At 35.6% G+C, this 22,538-nt stretch overlaps 1 protein-coding gene across 2 annotated transcripts in view; it reads left to right on the forward strand.

The window, feature by feature from the left end:
• MAN1A2 (mannosidase alpha class 1A member 2) overlaps nt 1–22,538 on the forward strand; it is a 157,992-nt gene that overhangs the window by 101,691 nt on the left and 33,763 nt on the right. For both annotated transcript variants that reach the window (XM_004002381.5, XM_042253114.1), the window contains 3 exons: nt 4,426–4,519; nt 15,567–15,682; nt 19,718–19,937. In XM_004002381.5, coding sequence (XP_004002430.1) covers nt 4,426–4,519; nt 15,567–15,682; nt 19,718–19,937 — 430 coding nt within the window. The remainder of the gene's footprint in view (nt 1–4,425; nt 4,520–15,566; nt 15,683–19,717; nt 19,938–22,538) is intronic.

The following is a 22,538-nucleotide window of genomic DNA, read 5'->3' on the forward strand; positions in this document are numbered from 1 at the left end:
TGCTCAGTCGCTTCAGTCATGTCCTACTCTTTGTGACTCCATGGATTGTACCCCGCCAGGTTCCTGTGTCCATGGGATTCTCCAGGCAAGAACAGTGGAATGGGTTGCCATTTCCTCCTCCAGGGGATCTTCCCAACCCAGGGATTAAACCTGTGTCTCCTATATCTCCCCCTGATAGCTCAGTTGGTAAAGAATCCACCTGCAATGCAGGAGACCCTGATCCAATTCCTGGGTTGGGGAGATCCCCTGGTGAAGGGATAGGGTGCTACTCCAGTATTCTTGGGCTTCCCTTCTGGCTCAGCTGGTAAAGAATCCGCCTGCAGTGTGGGAAAGCTGGGTTTGATCCCTGGATTGAGTTGGGAAGATCCCCTGGAGAAGGGAAAGGCTACCCTCCCCAGTATTCTGGCCTGGAGAATTCCATGGACTGTATAGCCCATGAAGTCTCAGAGTTAGACATGACTGAGCAACTTTCACTTCACTTTTCTTATATGACTTTCATTGGCAGGTGGTTTCTTTATCACTAGCGCCACCTGGGAAGCCGAAAGATCAATATACATATTAAAAGTCAGTAGTATTTCTTTATACCAGCTGCAGCAGGCAAAAATGTATCACTTATAAAAACATGTCTTATGTAGTAGGAACAAAAGTGTAAGTTTTCCACAAGTAAATCTAACAACAGAGAAGCAAAGTTCAAAACTGCTAAATGACACTGAGTTGGCCCTAAGTAAATGGAGAGATGCATTATATTCATATATAGGGAAACATGCAAATGTCAGTTACCTCCAGATTTATCTGTAGCCTCAATTCAATGCCAGTCAGTTTCCCGGTGCCTTTTTTTTTTTAAATGAAACTTGACTAGACATTTCTAGAATTTAAACAGGAGAGAAATATTCAAAATACTTCTGAAGAAAAACAGGATGGATGGATTTGTATTACTCAATTATCAACACTACCAATATTAGTGTCGGTGCATAGAGACAAGTAAAACTGATAAACAGAATAAATAGCCCTTAAAGAGCCCCACATATATGTGGAAGTGTGACAATGGTACCTTTGTAGATGATAACGATTCTAGGAGCATTAAAGACGTAAATTTAAAATACAAAATCTAGTAAAGTTGAAAATACATATACTCTATGGCCCAGTATGTACCTTTACATCATACATATAAAATCATTATTTGTATTAGCAGTTTATATGATAAGATTCAATACAGCAGTGAAAATTAATTATGGTCACATTAATTAATCAAAAGAGTATATATAATACAATTCTTAAAAAGTTGAAGCAGAGCTGAAGAGAATATTGTTTAGGGATTCAAAAGTGATTTTAATAGAATCAAGATAATAACGAACACAAAATTCAAGACTGTGACCAAATGGTAAACAGAACAGCAAAGGTTATGTCGTGTTGTATTTCTTAAAATGAGTATGACTAGAATCTCTCTATATAATCCTTTCTGTGTATGAAATATTTTATCAGTCAGAAGAATTTTCAGGTAAAGATAGCAAAAGGGAGCCAAATCACAGAATTTTCCCTTTCTTGATTAAATTAGCAGTAACAAGAAAAATAATAAAGACCAGCAAAAATTAATCAGTAACAATGAAAGAAGGAAAGGCTGAAACCTTATGTCATAAACATGTGATAGCCATAAAAAATAGAAGATTTCGGCTGTGGTATCTTAAGTCTGTCTCTTGCCCTATCCCGAATCCTTACTGGGCAGAGAAAGAAAGTCTATAAATTCCCGATATTCCCTATTAATCTTACAAGGGAGACCAGTGCCATAGTATACAACTGCCCACAGCTCCAGATGTGTTCTCACCTTCCGTCCTCCGTGAGCACTTAGGCCTCAGGAAATGAGCTAGTACACTAGTATTCCAAATCTTGGTGTATCCTGGAGGGGAGATACACCTCCCCCTGCCCCCCCCGCCCCCCGCCCCGCCGCCACATGCACACAACAGGAAGGAATTTGAGGACAGCTCAGCTCCACAGTGTCATCCGAAGTTCAGGTCAGCGCTGACCCAGTTGAACATGAGCGAGGTGAAAGAGAAAGCATGGCAATTATGCAGACATGCTGTAGGAGACAAGAGCAGGCTGGTAGATCACAAGTAAGAGACTGATGAAGAGCCCAGTGTAGATGCTACAAAGCCAAAAATAAAATCGTACAGGAAGACAGTAGAGCTACAAAGCAAATTGAGACCTTACATGCTTCCGTAAAACAAATGAACAATATCAAGTAACCTGAACATAGTTGAAAACTGAATTATTGGCATGAAATAAAGGCCAAGAGATAACCATTGTGAAAATAAGGAAAAACATAAAGGGACTTTTTAAAACGATAAATTTGTAAAACAGAAATAATCTAGCATATGATATTTCTTAAGTGGAGAAATCTTAACCTAACGTATAGAAAGCACCTGAAAACAAAAGGAGAAATGGAACTATTAACTTGTTTTTAACAAAATTGAGGTACTTGATATTTCATGTCACAAAATAGGAAGAAAGGTTGGCATAAGCAATCAAGGTCAGAGCGCGGTTTGGGTAACTGAGGAGAGGATATTGGTGGCTGTAGCTTTCAAAAATAAAAGCTCGTAGAGCAGTTCTTTAAGTGGTACATCTTGAGGTACAAAACCAAATCCTCATTAGCAGCAGTGGGAACAGGCTACAGACTGATGGTAGACTCTTCTTTGAACCCCACTGAATATGATGCGTTGAGAAGCTAGAAAAATAACTCAGTTAAGGATCTCACTGACAAGCTGTAGTTGCACTTGTATACTTTAGTGACAGAAGAGCAATGAATGACATGATTCTCTAGTGCTGCATTCCTGGTTTCTGTTGCCTGATGAGAAACAAAGGCTTAAGGAGCCACATTCACATCTGGACTTTACCTACCCTTTTATGTCAGAGCTCTTGTGAATTGCTGACTCAAGAAAAATAGTAATAAGTCGTCAAAAAAGAACACATAGAATTTATGCAAAAATATTACCAGAAAAAAAGGGAAGGAATGTGAAAAATAAATGATGGCCAAAAGATATTTATCAGAAAACAGCAATTAAAGACCTGACCAAACATCACTATGAGAGAGAAGATAATGAAGCTCTCATTTATGTGAAACCAGAATATAAACAGAGATACAGGTACGCAGAGATAATAAGATACCGAATCAGTAATAGAGTGTAAGAAAAAATCAAATTATAGTCAAAATGAAGGACAAAATGGAAACAATACAAAGAACGCATTCAAAACATAGTGAGAGACTTGGAAGGCAAAATGGAGATAAGCTAGTGAACATGGAAATTAAAAGATAGGTAAAAAGGTTTGCAAAGGAAATGATAGATGTGGAAAAGAAGCAGAGGGGATTCAATGTATGCATAATTTTCAGAAGACGAGAGAACTGACTAAACCTGGTTCATGGATTATTCAGATTGAGATTGTTGTACATTGTTGTTAGAACACAAGTAATAAGCATCCCTGAGCCAATTCCTAGAATTCCGTGATGACAGAATCCAGTTGAATAAAAGAAGATTGGAAACTGTGAGTTAAAAGGGTTAGTGCTGTGCTCAAGTCCAGAAAATAGTGAAGTGTATGTATAAGGCCCTGTGAATAAAAAAATGTTTCCTCAAGTCATTTATGCCAACTAGGTTATCATTCAGATGTGATGATAACATTCTAAAACAAGAATACAAGAAAGAACACCTTTGTGCTTAAAAAAAATTTTTTTTTAAGCACTTAAAAAATCCATCATCCAATCTAGAGATGAATCAAAATGAAGTCCCTGGAAAAGTCTCCAGCTTCTTAATATATTTCATGATTCCCCCCCCCTTAACTTAAGGAATACCTTTTAGGATTTGGAAGTTTAGGAATTCTAGGAATTTAGGGATGTCTATTAGGGGATCAATATTTAAAGTTCAGCAATTTAGTTTTACTTTTTCATCTGTTAACTTCAGAGTGGTTTCATACTTTTTATTACAAATATTCTATTATGATTATATTTTTATGAAATTGTTTCTGTTCTTAACATTTAGTTATGTACATATTGAATATGTCTAGAATAATGTTTAGCAGTGATGTTTCTGATGACTATTTCTGGAGAGTAGAATGTTGAAATTTAAATTGGTTTCTATGCCCTTTTCTTTGTGTTTTACTGTTGCTTATTTATTATTTTTAAATAATGCTCAGGCTTCTCCGTCCATGGGATTTTCCAGGCAAGAGTACTGGAGTGGTATGCCATTGCCTTCTCCGCATATTCTATCTTATAAAAATAATGAGTCATTTAAAAAAGAGAAGACTTATTGTCTGTCTCACACACACACAGTCGGGGGGTAGGAGTGTAGGTTCTGAGTGAGGGGGGAAAAAACCAAAACCCAGATTAATATAAAACTTTAGTGTTTTTTTCTTCATGATTGCGTTCTTTATTTTGCTTAGGTCATGCACATTCGGAAACTACTTCAGAAAATGGATCGTCCAAATGGTCTTTATCCAAATTATTTGAACCCAAGAACAGGTCGCTGGGGTCAATGTAAGTATTTCTATTACAACTGATGCTCTGTTGAAAGATAGTCTGAAAACTTGTGCTTGATGTAGTGATAAGTACACTACATGTAGTATTAGAAACCCCAGATTGTATATAACCTATGATCTGTCCTGTAACCTTGGGCAAGTTTCTCATCTCTTGTAGTTTCAGTTTTTACATTTTTAAAATGGAAATAGTAATAACCCATCTCACGAGAGTATTTTATTTCATGTATGTGTAGGTACTTTGCTAAAATATAGTGTGACGTTTGCAAAGGGTTATACTTTTAAGCCCTTATTTGTAAACTGTATCTTGGTATAAATAAGAGCATTGCTTGAGATAAGTATTTAGTTAAGTAATATGAAGAAGAGTTGTGTGTGTTAAATGACTAGAAAATAGTGTGCTTGCTCTTAGACAAGCCACATCTGATCATTCGTTTTAAAAGGTAACAGTGACAGACTTTATTGGGCTCCAAAATCACTGCAGATGGTGACTGCAGCCATGAAATTACAAGACACTTGCTCCTTGAAAGAAAAGCAAGCGTCTATGACAAACCTAGACAGCATATTGCAAAGCAGAGACATTTCTTTGCCAACAAAGGTCCGTGTATTCAAAGCTATGGTTTTTCTGGTAGTCCTGTATGGATGTGAGACATGGGCCATAAAGAAGGCTGAGTGCTGAAGAACTGATGCTTTTGAACTGTGGTGTTAAAGAAGACTCTTGAGAGTCCCTTGGACTGCAAGGAGAAAAATCAGTCCATCCTAAAGGAAATCAGTCCTGAATATTCATTGGAAGGACTGATGCTGAAGCTGAAGCCCCAGTACTTTGGCTACCTAATGCAATAAGTCAACTCATTAGAAAAGACCCTGATGCTGGAAAGATTAAAGGCAGGAGGAGAAGGGGGCGACAAAGGATGAGATGGATGGATGGCATCACCAACTCAATGGACATGAGTTTGAGCAAGCTCTGGGAAATGGTGAAGGACAGGGAAGCCTGGCGTGCTACAGTCCATGGGGTCACAAACAGTCGGACATGACTGAGTGAACAACAGCGTCAGTGTCTGTTATTTACCAGGCTTTTGGATGAGACTGGAGATTGGGAAAGAATATATAGGACTTTGAATTCAGGCAGCTCTCAGGCTAGCAAGCAGCCTTTATATAATGAAATAAATGTTGTAGTAGAGGAAATGTACCAGTAGTTAGGTGAGACTGTGGTAGAAGTGATTTCCTCTGTCTTGGGAGACTGTGTTTTGTTTGGGAAGGGGGTGATGATATCTCATTAGAGTTTTAGAACTGATCTTTGAAGGAAGTGATTTTTCAGAAACATTAAACAAAGTTTTCATGAAAAACATGAAACTAATCTCTTATAGTTAGTTTATGAAAAAGCAAAACACAAATGGACAGTATACAGACGTTCCTGTTTAATCCTAAGAGTGGGGCTAACGAAGATAAGTGACACAGAGACAATGCATTCCTTCTGTGCTACTTGAGTAGAATGTACAAAAGACTGCTATGTTTAGTACCATATTTGTAGCATCTCCTTAGTTTGGTCATCAGAGACCTTTGTTGCTGTCTTTCCACTTTCCTGTGTCCCTAAGCAAATCAGTGAAGCTTTTAAACAGAAGATACTGTTCTTTTTCTATTAAATTGATAAACAGAATGGACACATTCCAGTATATCTAGTGCTTCAGAAAATATGAAAATTTGTATGACCTTTGAAGCAGTGACTCATTTCTAGACATTTATTCCAAAAAATTTTCAGACCTGTGTGTGTATGTGTGTCTGTGTATGCATACATATATATATGTGTACACACACACATATATATATATAATAGGGATAATTTGGAAACATTCTAAAGCACTCCTATTCATTGGAACTTTCTGTGATAAAGAAAATGTTCTGTTTAATTAGCTATTTGTGACTAAAGCCTACCACATTGGACAGTGCAGTTTTTAAACTTCTTGTGAAAGAGATTTGGTTAGGTTATATCCCTCCAGATGTGATATACTATATAGATATTAAAAGTTATGTTATTAGAATACTTGACATAGATAAATATGAAGTATCTAGAAAGATATTTGGGAGAAGGAAATGGCAACCCACTCCAGTATTCTTGCCTGGAGAATCCCATGGGCAGGGGAGCCTAGTAGGCTGCCGTCTATGGGGTCGCACAGAGTCGGACACGACTGAAGCGACTTAGCGTGCACACATGCATTGGAGAAGGAACCGGCAGCCCACTCCAGTATTCTTGCCTGGAGAATTGTGTGGACAGGGGAGCCTGGTGGGCTGACGCCTGTGGGGTTGCACAGAGTCGGACACGACTGAGGCGACTTAGCAGCAGCAGCGGCAGAAAGATATTTAGGAAAAAAGAGAAAACAAACACCACGAGAATAGGAACCAGAGTGTTCCCTGTGGTTTTTTTTCTGAATGTTTGTTTTTATTTTCTAATTTTGTTTACCTCTATTAACCTAATCTGATAATGGATATCTGTTACTCTTGAAGTAAAAGCATTTTTAAATAAGATGAAGATGCTGTCTTGCACATCAAAATATTAGAATACTGAAAAATAAACCACTGTTTGAGAATTACCAGCCTTTCAAATGACCAACAGTATCTCATTGATGGCATCTTAATTAAAATTATAACTCTTTCTCTTCGTCAAATGGTATTGTAAAAACTGGATAGCCACATGAAAAGGAATGAAGTTGGGTCCTTACCTTATACCACATTCAAAAATTAAGTCAAAATGCATCAAAGATCCTAAATTTAAGAACCAAAACTATAAAACTCTTAGAAGGACAAATCTTCATGACCTTGGATTTGGCAGTGACTTCTTCAAAAGTACAGGCAACAATAGAAAAAATAAACTGGATTTCATTAAAGTTAGAAACATTTGTGTATCAAAGGATATTATTATGAGATTGAAAGACAACCCACAGAATGAGAGTTTATTTGTAAAGAAATAATACTTGCAAACCATATATCTGATAAGGGTTTAATATCCAGAATGTATAAAGAACTTCTCAAACTCATGTTGAAACTCAACAGCAAAAAGACAAACGCTCAATTAAAAAGTGGATAAAGAACTTGAATAGAGTTTTCTCCAAAGAAGATATTCAAATGGAAAATAAACACATGAAAAAAATGCTCAACATCATTATTCATTAGGAAAATGCAAATCAAAGCATAATGAGATGTCACTTCATACCTACTAGGAAGATTGTAATCAAAAGGACAGATAAGTGTGGGTGAGGATGTGGAAAAATTGGGACCCTCTCATACTACTAGTAAATGTAAAATGGTGTAGCCATTGTGAAAAACAGTTTGGTGGTTTCACAAAAAGTTAAGCATAAAATTCCATATGATCGAGCAGTTCAACTGCTAGATAGATACCCAAAAGATTTGAAAGCAAAGACACAGAGAGATATTTGCATGCCAGTGTTCACAGCAACATTATTCACAATACCGGTGGAATCAAGAAGTAAGTAAGTAAAGTCACTCAGTCGTGTCCGACTCTTTGCAACCCTGTGGACTGCAGCCCACCACGGGGTCTCAAAGAGTCGGACACGACTGAGTGACTTTACTTACTTACTTACTTCTCGATTCCACCAGTATTGTGAATAATGTTGCTGTGAACACTGGCATGCAAATAGCTCTCTGTGTCTTTGCTTTCAAATCTTTTGAGTATCTGTCTAGCAGTTGAATTGCTCGATCATATGGATTTTATGCTTAACTTTTTGTGAAACCACCAAACTTTTTCACAGTGGCTACACCATCTTACCATTTACTAGTGTCCTTCAAATGGATAAATAAAATGTGGTATACACATACAGTGGTATGTTTTTTAATTATAAAAATGAATGAAGTTCTTATACATGCTACAATACAGATGAACCTTGAAAATACTATTCTAAAATGAAAGCCAGTTGCAAAATGACAAATATCATATAATTCCAGTTATATCAAACAGCTAGAGTAGTCAAATTTAGAGAGACAGAAAGTGTATTGGGGGTTATCACGGGCTTGGCTGAGAGGAGAATGGAGTTATTGCTTAATAGGTACGGCATTTCTGTTTGGGGTGATGAGAAAGTTTTGGAAATAATGACAGTGTTTGTACCACATTGTAAATGTAATTAATGCCACTGAATAGTACACTTAAAAAATGGTAAAATGGCAACATTCATGTTATATGCATATATTTACCACAGTAAAACTTAGAGTAAAAAACAATTCTTTTATTCATCCTTGTTTTTTTCCCACAAAATGAATCCAGATTACTTCTTTAGAATTTCTTCACCCGCAGCAGTTATTAATTTTGAGAATCTTGCAAAAAGAACTATTAACTGGTTGTTTTGCCAAGAGGTCTTTACAATTTTAGGGGAGCTACCCTGATATCCCTTTAGCAGCTGCAGTCCTTATTAAATTGTTCAGTTTGGTCCTTTTGGTGTTTCTGTATATTTCATATCAGCTTCTGAAAAGTATATCAAATTCCATTATTATCTTTGAGCAGTAGGCATCTGTCATAACTATAAATAGTCTGCAAAACAAACTGAATTGAACTGAAATTTAACAATTCAGCTTTGGCTAACTGTATTATAATTAGAGTAATGATAATGTCTGTAACATGCACACAGCAATCACAGAAGAATTATGGTAATTACCTTCAGGAAAAGTACTTAGCAACAGATATAAAAGAATGTAGTAAGCAACCTAGATTTAAAGGCACATCATTAATATCTTTTTTTTTTGCTTCATTTTTTCACTAGTTTTCTAAATACAGTACTTAACCTATGCCATTTAATGACTTAAGTGAAAAAGATATAGGAAACTTATCATTACTGATTCATTAAATTTCATACTACTGATTTAAAATGTGAAAAAAGTAAGAATGGGTATAATACTTGGAGTTGAAAGACTAATCCAAGTTTTTCTGCCTAATAATTTAGGTAACTTAATTAACCTCATGCCTTTGTTCCTTCATCTGTTATTTGTACTTATTTTATTAAGACAGTTAGGTGAATCATATTTATGAGATAATGAATATATTTAAAAAATACTTCATAAACTATAAAGCATATGATACAGATATGTTTATTCAGTTCAGTTCAGTTCAGTCTCTCAGTCGTGTCCGACTCTTTGCTACCCCATGAATCGCAGCACGCCAGGCCTCCCTGTCCATCACCAACACCCGGAGTTCACTCAGACTTGCGTCCATCGAGTAGGTGATTCCATCCAGCCATCTCATCCTCTGTCGTCCCCTTCTCCTCCTGCCCCCTATCCCTCCCAGCATCAGAGTCTTTTCCAATGAGTCAACTCTTTGCATGAGGTGGCCAAAGTTCTGGAGCTTCAGCTTTAGCATCATTCCTTCAAAAGAAATCCCAGGGTTGATCTCCTTCAGAATGGACTGGTTGGATCTCCTTGCAGTCCAAGGGACTCTCAAGAGTCTTCTCCACCACCGCAGTTCAAAGGCATCAATTCTTCAGCGCTCAGCCTTCTTCACAGTCCAACTCTCACATCCATACATGACCACTGGAAAAACCATAGCCTTGACTAAGTGGACCTTAGTTGGCAAAGTAATGTCTCTGCTTTTGAATATGCTATCTAGGTTGCTCATAACTTTTCTTCCAAGGAGTAAGCATCTTTTAATTTCATTGCTGCAGTCACCATCTGCAGTGATTTTGGAGCCCGAAAAAATAAAGTCTGACACTGTTTCCACTGTCTCCCCATCTATTTCCCATGAAGTGATGGAACCGGATGCCATGATCTTCGTTTTCTGAATGTTGAGCTTTAAGCCAACTTTTTCACTCTCCTCTTTTACTTTCATCAAGAGGCTTTTAGTTCCTCTTCACTTTCTGCCATAAGGGTGGTGTCATCTGCATATCTGAGGTTATTGATATTTCTCCCGGCAATCTTGATTCCAGCTTGTGTTTCTTCCAGTCCAGCATTTCTCATGATGTACTCTGCATATAAGTTGAATAAGCAGGGTGACAATATACAGCCTTGACGTACTCCTTTTCCTATTTGGAACCAATCTGTTGTTCCATGTCCAGTTCTAACTGTTGCTTCCTGACCTGCATACAGGTTTCTCAAGAGGCAGGTCAGGTGGTCTGGGATTCCCATCTCTTTCAGAATTTTCCACAGTTTATTGTGATCCACACAGTCAAAGGCTTTGGCATAGTCAATAAAGCAGAAATAGATGTTTTTCTGGAACTCTTGCTTTTTCGATGATCCAGCGGATGTGGGCAATTTGATCTCTGGTTGCTCTGCCTTTTCTAAAACCAGCTTGAACATCAGGAAGTTCATGGTTCACGTATTGCTGAAGCCTGGCTTGCAGAATTTTGAGCATTACTTTATTAGCGTGTGAGATGAGTGCAATTGTGCGGTAGTTTGAGCATTCTTTGGCATTGCCTTTCTTCGGGATTGGAATGAAAACTGACCTTTTCCAGTCGTGTGGCCACTGCTGAGTTTTCCAAATTTGTTGGCATATTGAGTGCAGCACCTTCACAGCATCATCTTTCAGTATTTGGAATAGCTCAACTGGAATTCCATCACCTCCGCTAGCTTTGTTCATAGTGATGCTTTCTAAGGCCCACTTGACTTCACATTCCAGGATGTCTGGCTCTAGATGAGTGATCATACCATCGTGATTATCCAGGTCGTGAAGAGCTTTTTTGTACAGTTCTTCTGTGTATTCTTGCCACCTCTTCTTAATACCTTCTGCTTCTGTTAGGTCCATACCATTTTTGTCCTTTATCGAGCCCATCTTTGCATGAAATGTTCCCTTGGTATCTCTAATTTTCTTGAAGAGATCTCTAGTCTTTCCCATTCTGTTGTTTTCCTCGATTTCTTTGCATTGATCGCTGAAGAAGGCTTTCTTACCTCTTCTTGCTATTCTTTGGAACTCTGCATTCAGATGCTTATATATTTCCTTTTCTCCTTTGCTTTTTGCTTCTCTTCTTTTCACAGATATTTGTAAGGCTTCCCTAGACAGCGATTTTGCTTTTTTGCATTTCTTTTCCATGGGGATGGTCTTGATCCCTGTCTCCTGTACAATGTCATGAACCTCATTCCAGAGTTCATCAGGCACTCTATCTATCAGATCTAGGCCCTTAAATCTATTTCTCACTTCCACTGTATAATCATAAGGGATTTGATTTAGGTCATACCTGAATGGTCTAGCGGTTTTCCCTACTTTCTTCAATTTCAGTCTGAATTTGGCAATAAGGAGTTCATGATCTGAGCCACAGCCAGCTCCTGGTCTTGTTTTTGTTGACTGTATAGAGCTTCTCCATCTTTTGCTGCAGAAAATATAATCAATCTGATTTCGGTATTGACCATCTGGTGATGTCCATGTGTAGAGTCTTCTCTTGCGTTGTTGGAAGAGGGTGTTTGCTATGACCAGTGCATTTTCTTGGCAAAACTCTTATTAGTCTTTGCTCTGCTTCATTCCACATTCCAAGGCCAAATTTGCCTGTTACTCCAGGTGTTTCTTGACTTCCGACTTTTGCATTCCAGTCCCCTATAATGAAAAGGACATCTTTTTGGGGTGTTAGTTCTAAAAGGTCTTGTAGGTCTTCATAGAACCGTTCAACTTCAGCTTCTTCAGCGTTGCTGGTTGGGGCATAGACTTGGATTACTGTGATATTGAATGGTTTGCCTTGGAAACGAACAGAGATCATGTTTATTCTAGAATTTCCTGTAAGAACACTTTAAGAATTAGCTTCTTAGAACCTCATTAACTTTATGACATGTTAAGGCAGAAAATGTAACCATTGGTATTTAGTAGTACTTTCTAATGTGTTATCAGTTTCTGAATTTCAAAAGGATCAGGGAGTGACATAGTACATCAAATTTGACACCAAGGCAGGCATGGGTTAGTGGTTCAAATAAAGTCAGACTACTGGGTGATAAATTCCATAGTTAACTAAAGATCTCAGGCTTCTGCTGGGAATTTATTTATTGAATATATAAACATCTACTGTAATAACATTCTAGAAGAGCTGATGAGAACCTGTTAGGCAGGACTGGGACTGCAGCCTATAACCTAAGTAACCTGTAACTAAATCTGTAAACCCTGGCAATAATTCACATATCTAAAAATCATTGCCTCCAAACGGTGATGATAAGACATTTACCTTTCCAAGGTTTTTCTCATTAGTTCATCTACTTTAATTTTTTGTTTTCTTCTCCTGCTCATTTGTTAATCCTTAGATCTACAATATATTGAGAAATATATGTGTGAGGCCAAAGTGTAAAATTTTTAAATGCCCTGCATATTATTTTAATTACTTTTATAACTCTTATGTTCCAAAGGACCATTTGTGTCCTTTGATCATGTCTTACATGCTGTCTGAGTGAACTCCACGATGGCTCAGATATATTTTTATAAATCCCCATTTTATAACTCCCAAAGGTATACCGCTAACTTATCTCTCTGGATTTCCATGTTTTTTATACCCATTTAGATATCCATTTAGTCCCTCAGATTCATCATGCCCAGGATTCAGACTCCTTCCACTTTAAGTCATTTCCCCCTCTAGTATTCCCAATTTCAGGGAAGAGCGCCACTGTTCATTCAGTCATTTGCCTCAGCAAGAAATCTAGACTTCATCCATGACTTCTCTTTCTTCATGCTTTCAGTAAATACCTGATAGATATCAAACCAAAAGACTATGGTAGAGTCAGGAAAGATAGATTATTTTAAGGTGTTAATAATAAGAGGTAGTTTCAGTTGACAGGTAGAAGTTAGAGATAAACCAAGAGAGAGATTCCTGAAAAGGAAAGAGAAGTGGTTAGTGTTCAGAGCTAGGCAGAGTATATACAGTTGAGAAGGAACATTTTTTCCTCTTTAACAGGCAAGAGAAACAGATAAATTAATAGATGGGGGTACAGATAGTTGAAAGATGCATTTTTGGGGTCAGTGATCTGTATTTTTTCTGTGAATTTGAAGTTTTGTTTGTCTGCTGAGATGAGCAAGAGGTAGAGCTGTAGAGGTCTTTTTTATTATTATTCTTTATTTAATTTCCCATGTTGGGTCTTAGTTGCAGCACGCAGGATCTTCGTTCCAGAGCACGGACTCTCTAGTTGTGGCACATGAGCTCTGGAACACACAGGCTCAGTAGTTGCAGCACACGGGCCTAGTTGCTCCGTGGCACATGGGTCTTAGTTCCACAACCAGGGATCAAATGCACATCCCCTGCATTGCAAAACAGATTCTTAACCACTAGACTGCCAGGGAAGTCCCTTAGAGGTCTTTTGAAAAAGAGATTTAAAATCTCTGCTTTAGGGAATGGGAAATATCACAATTTAAGGGGTCATAGAAAACTTGACAAGCAGTGCAGAGGTTCTCATTGATGGTGAAAATTGTGAATTTGAGGATAATAGCAAAGTAGACTCTCGGGTGGGCTGATATTTTACTGGCTGGGTGCAATAGGTAAACAGTGGAGTAAAGATCACCTGTTGCTTCCTTTCCTATCCAGCCTAGACTATATAGTATCTGAACCAATGTGAGAATACCTTTAGTCTTTTGTGTTATCTGTCCTACAAATCCAATGCTTGTATCAACTCAGCTGTGTACCTTTTTCATTCATCTGTAGTCAGCTGAGCATTGCTCGTGAAAATCATCAATAATAAAGGTTAAAGTCACTACAAATTTATAACAAAACTGGGTCCTAGTGTCTTGGACAGTAAAGAATCTGCCTGCAATGCAGGAGACCTGGGTTCGATCCCAGGTCAGGAAGAGCCCCTGGAAAAGGAAATGGCAACCCACTCCAGTATTCTTGCGTGGAAAATCCCATGTACAGAGGAACCTGGTGGGCTTGCAAAAAGTCAGACACAACTGAGCGACTAAGATGACTACAAATTTATAATTTGCAATTCTAACTGGATTACCAGTACCCCTGACAGCTCTAACTTTGATCAGTTTACTTTCTTTGTCTTTACTCTCTTTAAATCTTCTGTATAAAACTTCTATCCATCTTCATCTGTCTTTTCACCATTTCTTTTTAATTTCCTGCACAATTTTAGTATTTATATATGTCTTTAGTAAAAAGTATTTATATAGATTAAGAAGATAGAATTAAAAAAAATTCCAGAGTGAGTCTCAGTTTATTTTAAAAGATGAATTAAAACAAATTAAGTTTGTTGATGTTACTGATTCCAAATATCCTTTTTATTTTGTTTACTTGCTTTTGTAAAAACAGTTTTATTAAGGTAAAATTGACATACAATAAGCTGTATGTGTTTGAAGTATACATTTCAATAAGCTTTAAAATAAGTATATACTTATGAAAACTATCACTCCAATCAAAATAATGAACATATGTTCACCCCAAAAGACTTCCTCATACGCCTTTGTGATTTTTTCTCTTACTCCTCTTCTCACTCCTTTCTCAAGCAACCAGTGATCTGCTTTCTGTCATTATAGATAGGTTTGTATTTTTTAGAATCTTCTATAAATGCAATCCTTTGTATGTACTTATATTTTTTCTGGCTTCTTTAACTCAGCATAATTATTTTGAGCTTCATCCATGTTGTGTGTATCAGTAGTTCTGAATGTAATCCCACTTTGTGGAATTTGTTTATCCATTCACCTGTTGATGGACATTTGGGTTATTTTCACTTTGGGGCTGTTACAGATAAAGTGCTGTGAACACACAAGCCTTCTAGTGGATGTATGTAAGGGTGGAATATTTATATTTTATGGTAGGTATATATGTTTATCTTTTAAAGAAACTGCCAAATTGTTTTCCAAAGTGGATGTACCATTTTACATTCCCGTCAGTGGTGTTCTTCCACGTACTCATCAATACTTGAAAAAGACTACTAACCGTGTAAAATATCACATCCAGCAGAAAAAGATTTTCTAGAAAATTGGGTTCAGATGTAGAGAAGAGTGATTATGGTACCCTCCTACTGGATTAAATTTGAAGTATGTTGGCAATAGGGCTGTCAAAATAAAATTATTGATACATAATATAGTCATTGTAATTAAAAATATTTTTTGTCCTCTATCTTCTCTTTCTTCCACCTCCATCCTTTTTCTGTTGCAGATCATACATCAGTTGGCGGGCTAGGAGACAGTTTTTATGAATACTTACTAAAAGCATGGTTGATGTCGGATAAAACAGACCATGAAGCCAGAAAAATGTATGATGATGCTGTTGAGGTAATTATTATCGGAACATTTACCTGCTTAACATCTCAAATATATTATGTATTTGATAGAAATTGATGAACATCCTGTACATATTTTATTATTTACATTCACTTAGAGTTTGTTAGTATTTCAATATAATAGTCATATATTGTTTTCCTTTATTGTAGCACTTTAATTGTTGGAGAATTTAGTGTAGCATATTTATGTATGAAAATTTATTTCAGTTATTTGTAGCTATTTTCTGCAGAGCCTGGAAAAACTTCTGACTTAACATACTTTTCCATAAACATTTCTATTTTGAAATGACCAATTAAACCTACACATCGAGAGCCTTATAGGTGAAATGTGAGGACAAAACTCTTATAGTATTTTTTACATTTTATAGTATTTGCACTGTTCTGATTCCTTTTACATATGTGAAATCATTTACTCTTCTCTGCCGTTTTACTCATGAGACCTCAAGGTGCAGAGAAGTAAAGTTTGCATAGCTTAGTTAGTGATGGAACCCATATCTGAACAGTCTAGGTCCAGAGCCTGTACTCTTAACCCCTCTTCTATGTTTTATATTTATGTAACCTTGTGCTACAGTGTTGTGGTAATTTAAAATCGGGACAGATTTCATTCTTGGAAACACTTATATGTGGCATTTCCAAGTGTTAGTCACTTTATAAATTATTTGCTTCTGATCTAGTATAAACCCATATTCCTTTAATCATTTAACCACTTTTAAAAGTTGTATATTTTATACACAGCAACACCATTCTGACTCTAGTCAATGACCCCTACTCAAAGTTATAGTTCTTTTGTCTTTAAGTTAAACCAAGGATCTTATTACCCATATATATCCTCACTTTTTAAGGAACTAATCTCTGTAGTTTTATAAAAATGCACAGGAGTTGAACTGATATATTGCATTGTACTGGTTTGCCTGCCATAGGTATAAATGTTTCTTGAAGGAGTGTGTTGACTAAGAAAATGAACTAAATTATAATCAGGAATCTGTACTTTAGTAGATGACTTCTAAAATTCTTTATGAAGACTTACATTTTGAAAAGTTGAAGAATTTTATTCTGTTATTAAACTTTAAACCTAGAAATTTTTATGATGCAGGTATAAAGTTACTATCTAGGAAGAATGTAGTATTTTTAGTATCACAGTGTTGAAAATAGCCACCCATATCAACCCCACTAGATTGTGGCTTCTTTGAAGACAGACTAATTTATTTCCTATTGTCTTGCATGACCTGAAACAATAGGTATTCAGTAAGTATTTGATAAATGAGTGTATTTAATATTTTTATTTTTGATAAAGTGTGACATGTCATATATTGTGTAATCATTTTTTCCTTCATAGTTTGCTGCTTTCTTGTAATAATTTAAATCTGAAAACATTTTCTCTTTTATTTTTAATAATTTTTCCTACAGGGAAAAGAACATATTTGTCCTTGTTTTAAAATTATATATATTAATACTTTTAAAAGCATGATGCCTGTTTTGAAAGTTAATCTCATAAATTAAAATTTATTTTCCGGTGTCCTAATTTTCTTTCTATATTTGTTTTCTGTATCTTGTTTTTATTAGTCCTTAGGTCGAAAATGGGCACCTATTAAATAACCAGTTAGCTAACTTTCATTTTGAGACGTGTATGCAGTTTTTGTAATGTTAATTATCTTTGATAACAATTATGTTAGAAGATAGAGTATATACAGATAGTAAAATTAATGACATGTTATATGCATGGAGGAGATAGGAATGATTATGAATTTTAAGATTCATTCTAATTTAAGATAAATCATTTGTAAATTTGTCTTTCTAAACTAGTGTATTTAAATTATTCCATCCTCGTCTGGCCTTCCTCTATACTTATAGGTATCCACATCCCTGGTTCTTACATGTTAGCTTTCTTTTTAAAAATTGTGTAGTTATGGATTTTATATTCTGGTCAAGTTTATATTTAGTCCTTATTTGAAATAACAAAAACTATACCTTTTATTCGGTCCTTTTGGAGCATTGCTTTCTTGCTCACACTTGTTCAAAAAATGTCAAACTTCTGAATGGCAGTTACTCTTAAATTGAACTCTTAGGCTTTTGTCTCATTTTTAGAGACAAGGGAGCTGTGCAAGAAATTTTAGGAGTCTGTAAGAGAATTGTTGGTACAAAGTCCTGTCTTTACCCGCCTTCTACTTTAACCCCAGCAGGCCAATGGGGATATGTTTAGATATCTTTTACTCATAACACAGTAAGATTTATATTACTATAAATAGTAATTAACTATAAATTACTATAAAAATTACTATAAGTATATTTGTATTACTATAAATCTACTATACTATATTACTGTGATGAGCAGAAGTAACAAAGTGATACAAATATCACACAAAGATTTAGAATCTAAACTATGGATATTGTCCTTTAGGCATTTATTGGGTGCCATATATATATATATATATATATACACATATATACAGGCTTCCCTCGTAGCTCAGTTGGTAAAGAATCGCCTGCAATGCAGGAGACTCCAGTTCAATTCCTGGGTTGGGAAGATCCACTGGAGAAGGAATAGGCTATCCACTCCAGTATTCTGGCCTGGGGAATTCCGTGGACTGTATAGTCCATGGGCTCTTTGGAGTTGGATACAACTGAGCGACTTTCACTTTCACTTTATATGTGGAAAACATGCTGGATACCATGAGGTCCAGAAAGATTAAAAAAAAAACAACAACATTGTCCTGTATTCAAAAGGAAGTAATCTTTTCATTATAAAAACTAATTTTTCATTTGTGCTTGAGTATTACACTTAAAGCAACAATGAATGTTTATTATCATTATGATTATCAGCTACCCCTCTTTGCTCAACAGGCTACATAAAATTATCAAAGAGTACTATTTATTTATAAAATGACTTAAACAATCGTTGAAGGCATCCTGCAGGGCTTGTGGAGTGTAAGATGACGAATAAGGCATAGTCCTTATGTTTCTGTAAAACAAACGTTATTGTGACAAAGAATATAGAAAAAACATTTGAAAGCTGATCGTTATTGAGCTTGTCAGAGAACAGCCCATAATAAATATGAGTTGAGTCTTAGTACCTTTTATTATCAGAAAAGTATAATATTTAATCATGTATAATAATTTCTACTAAAGAGAATTAAATTAATGCAGTTCCTTATAGTTTTACAAAGAAGGTGAAGAATTAATCTTTAGCCCCTCTCAACAAAATCTAAGAACATGGTCCAAAGGAACAAAGCTCTTAAAATTTTTCGTTTTTAAAATTAAGCGTGATTGTTGGACTCTACTTTGTGTTATATTCAGGTTTAATAAAGATTTCTCTCATCATTCCCATTCCTTTAAGTAAAGTTGACATTTCGGAAGAAGTAAAATTGACATTTTAGGAGAATGGATAAAATTGATATTATCTCATGGCCTCTCTTAACCATGGCACAGCCTCCAAAACAAACGCCTGAGTTTTTGAAGTAAGGGACTAAGGAGTTATGTTTGAACTTTCAGTTTATTTTTCTAAATTTTATAACATTAAGATATTTCACCTACTAAACCTTCTTAAAATACTTGAACAATTATATGAAAAAGAAGCCATTTTAACTAATTATCAAAATCATATTTTTCTGTTTAACCTGAGTGTTACTCTTTCTATTCCCATTTTGTTGCATGAAATAGAAAATAAGTTAGCAGGGTCTCTGAGTTATAACTTGTCATCCTGACCTCAACTGACTGATTATTATGCATTTCATTTAGAGCAAGAAGAAGAAAAACAGTAATATGAGTAATGTTAGGTTGAAAGGTAATCTTCAGACCAGTCTCCTCTCTCCCACCTTGTCTCATTATAGTAGTGATTGAAATGCTTGTTTAAGATTCTATGTAACTTGATTGTTCATTCCCAAACTTATTGTAAATTAAGTCTTTCAGTTCAGGATAGTTACTGCTTTGTAGAATATCATCTTACCAAGGTTTTGTGCCAGAAGGATGTAGTAAATCTGAATACTAACACTTTGCCTCTAAAATTTTGAATATCTACTCTTTCTTATAGGCTATAGAAAAACATCTTATTAGGAAGTCTCGTGGAGGTCTTACCTTTATTGGAGAATGGAAGAATGGGCACTTGGAAAAGAAGATGGGGCATTTGGCCTGCTTTGCTGGGGGAATGTTTGTACTAGGAGCAGATGGTTCCAGAATGGATAAAGCTGGACATTATTTAGAGCTAGGGGCGGAAATTGCACGTACATGTCATGAGTCCTATGACAGAACTGGTAAGACTATTAATAATGCTAATTGTTTAGTTTAAAATAATCTTAGGATAAAAATATGTCCAGAAATTAGAAGGAAAATAAATAGGCATTTTTCACTTCAAAATAATTTATTCTAACATAGTAAATTATTTTTTTAAACTTGAATTTTAATTCTAAATATGTGTTTCTGAATATTTTTTTAAATTATTATTCTGAATTCTGTTTTTTTAAATAAAGATTTTGAAGAAGTTGTTTTAAAGATAATAGGTAGGGCTTAATGTGTGGGATAACATTATTTTAATATAGAAAAATCAGTCTATTTCACTTCTATAAAATGAGTTGCTTAAAAGAATATAGAATTGATTTAGGTTACATGCCTTGCCTATCTTGTGAAAATAGGAATAGCCAAAAGATATTAGTTAAATTGAATATATAATTGGTATCTAGATAACTGATAGTTTGTCTCTTAGTTCACCAATAATTTTTAAGTTGTTAGTGCCTTTAAAAAGAAGTTTTCATGTTGCTTTAGGGAAATAGGTGATATTTCTGGACTTCAGTGTCCTCACCTAAAAAAATGGAATGATTCTCAGTTTTACAGGTGACAAAAGTTGGTTCCTGAGGGTGAAAAACATTGTTGTATGTGCGCCTGTGCACACGCACATATACATTCATGCATTTAGTCATAGATAGATAAACAGTATATATCTATTTGTTAAATATAGAATTTCATTGAAGGAGAAGGCAATTAGATTTAAATAAAAGCCTGAAGAATAGCATTGAGAAACACTGAGCAACGTTTTCCAAGTTTTTCCTCTGGCTTTAAAAATGAATGTGCATGAAATAATGGATAATGGGCTCCCTGAAAAACTGAAAGCTAGGAATTTCTATTGTGATTTCAGAAATTGAATTGTTGCTTTAGTTAAATAACTGAATTTGTGTTTCAGAGTCAATATATCATCAGGTACTATGAAACTGATATGATTGGTTTAAAATTTATCCTAGTTTATTAATCTGTCATATTTTTATATAATAAGGAATTGAACTTACTATGAAATTGACCTTTCATTTTATCTCAGTAACTAAGTGAAGATTCCATTTCTTGACAAAATATAACTAAGTCAAAAGGACATTGAAGCAGAGATCGTTTTGTGGTGATTTAACTTAGTACATAATGCATCTGAATTCAGTGACCTGAGTTAGAAATGGAAGTTAAAGTATATTGTAGAATATCAAATACATACTTAAAATATAGCTGAAATTAGTATGACATAGAGGAACAGAATGGATATTAAGTGTTTGTACTAGGGCCCATGATAATAGTACTTGTTATGCAAATTTTGACCACAAATCAAATACTGGATCTAAAATAGTAGGATTTCATGCAACAAACACATTAAAATATGGTCTATTATGGTTATTATAATTAATCATTCATTCCATTAAACATGAAGCACATATTTTGTGCTGAGCATTATGCTGGATTCTTATGGGTTAAAGTGTGAACAGATGTCTTCCTTGCCTTTGAAAAATTCATAGAATACCAGCGTTATGGAAGGATTCCTCATATTACTGTACAGTTCTGACTTTCACATTTCATAATGATATTGCCAGTGCTGATTTGAAACACTGATGCTATGAAAAGAACGTGTGAACTAGGTTGAAAAGTCCCATGTTCCACTGTTTATTATCTGAGTCTTAGGCAAATCATTTAACCTTCCTAAGCCTCAGTTGCTCCATCTGCAAAATATTGGGATAATAATATCCAACCTGTCTTCTACAGAATGTTTTGAGTTTAAATACGACTTTTGAAAATGCAGTCTATGGTTGTTGCTGTCATGCTTGTTCTGATGTCGTTTTCATATTGCCGGTCAATGAACCTATGGCTCTCTTTCCCATGGTATGCCCCAAAAGATTACTGTTTGATTTGTATCCTGTATTTTCGTCTTTCACGGTTTTTACTTATCTTTAATCTCCAGCTTAGATCTTTTAATTAAAAAGTACAGTCCTAGTTTTGCTTACTTCCCTCCAGGTTATTACATCTTCTGCTGTATTTTCTTATAGCTGTGCTATAATTTTTGGCTAACTTGTTTAAAAATATATCTACTTCTTAGTAGTTATTTGAGTTAATTTCATGCAGTAATTACTGCCTTGGGATTTCACTTCAGTTTGTTGGAATTAGAATTAACATTATTTCAGAATCTGGTATTCTTCATATATTCCGCTTACTGATAAACATGGCCTACTGCTTAATATTTAGCTAGGTTTGTAGGAAACACTGCTGAATCTTCATGAAACAGAGCAGTAATTTAGTGTTGTGTGCTAGGTTGCTTCAGTTGTGTCTGACTCTTTGTGAACCCATGGACTGTAGTCCACCAGGCTCCTCGGTCCTTGTGAATTCTTCAGGCAAAAATACTGGAGTGGGTTGCCATGCCCTCCTCCAGGGGATCTTCCCAACCTAGGGATCAAACCCATGTCCTGTATATCTCCTGCATTGGCCAGTGGGTTCTTTACCACTAGTGCCACCTGGGAAGACATTATATCTACATGGGAAGCTAGATTGATACATTGTTTTAGTTTATTCATACCTCAGGTATGAAAAGTGAAAGTGTTGGTCACTCAGTG

This window comes from Ovis aries, chromosome 1 (genome assembly GCF_016772045.2).
Source record: "Ovis aries strain OAR_USU_Benz2616 breed Rambouillet chromosome 1, ARS-UI_Ramb_v3.0, whole genome shotgun sequence".
Lineage (NCBI taxonomy): Eukaryota > Metazoa > Chordata > Mammalia > Artiodactyla > Bovidae > Ovis > Ovis aries.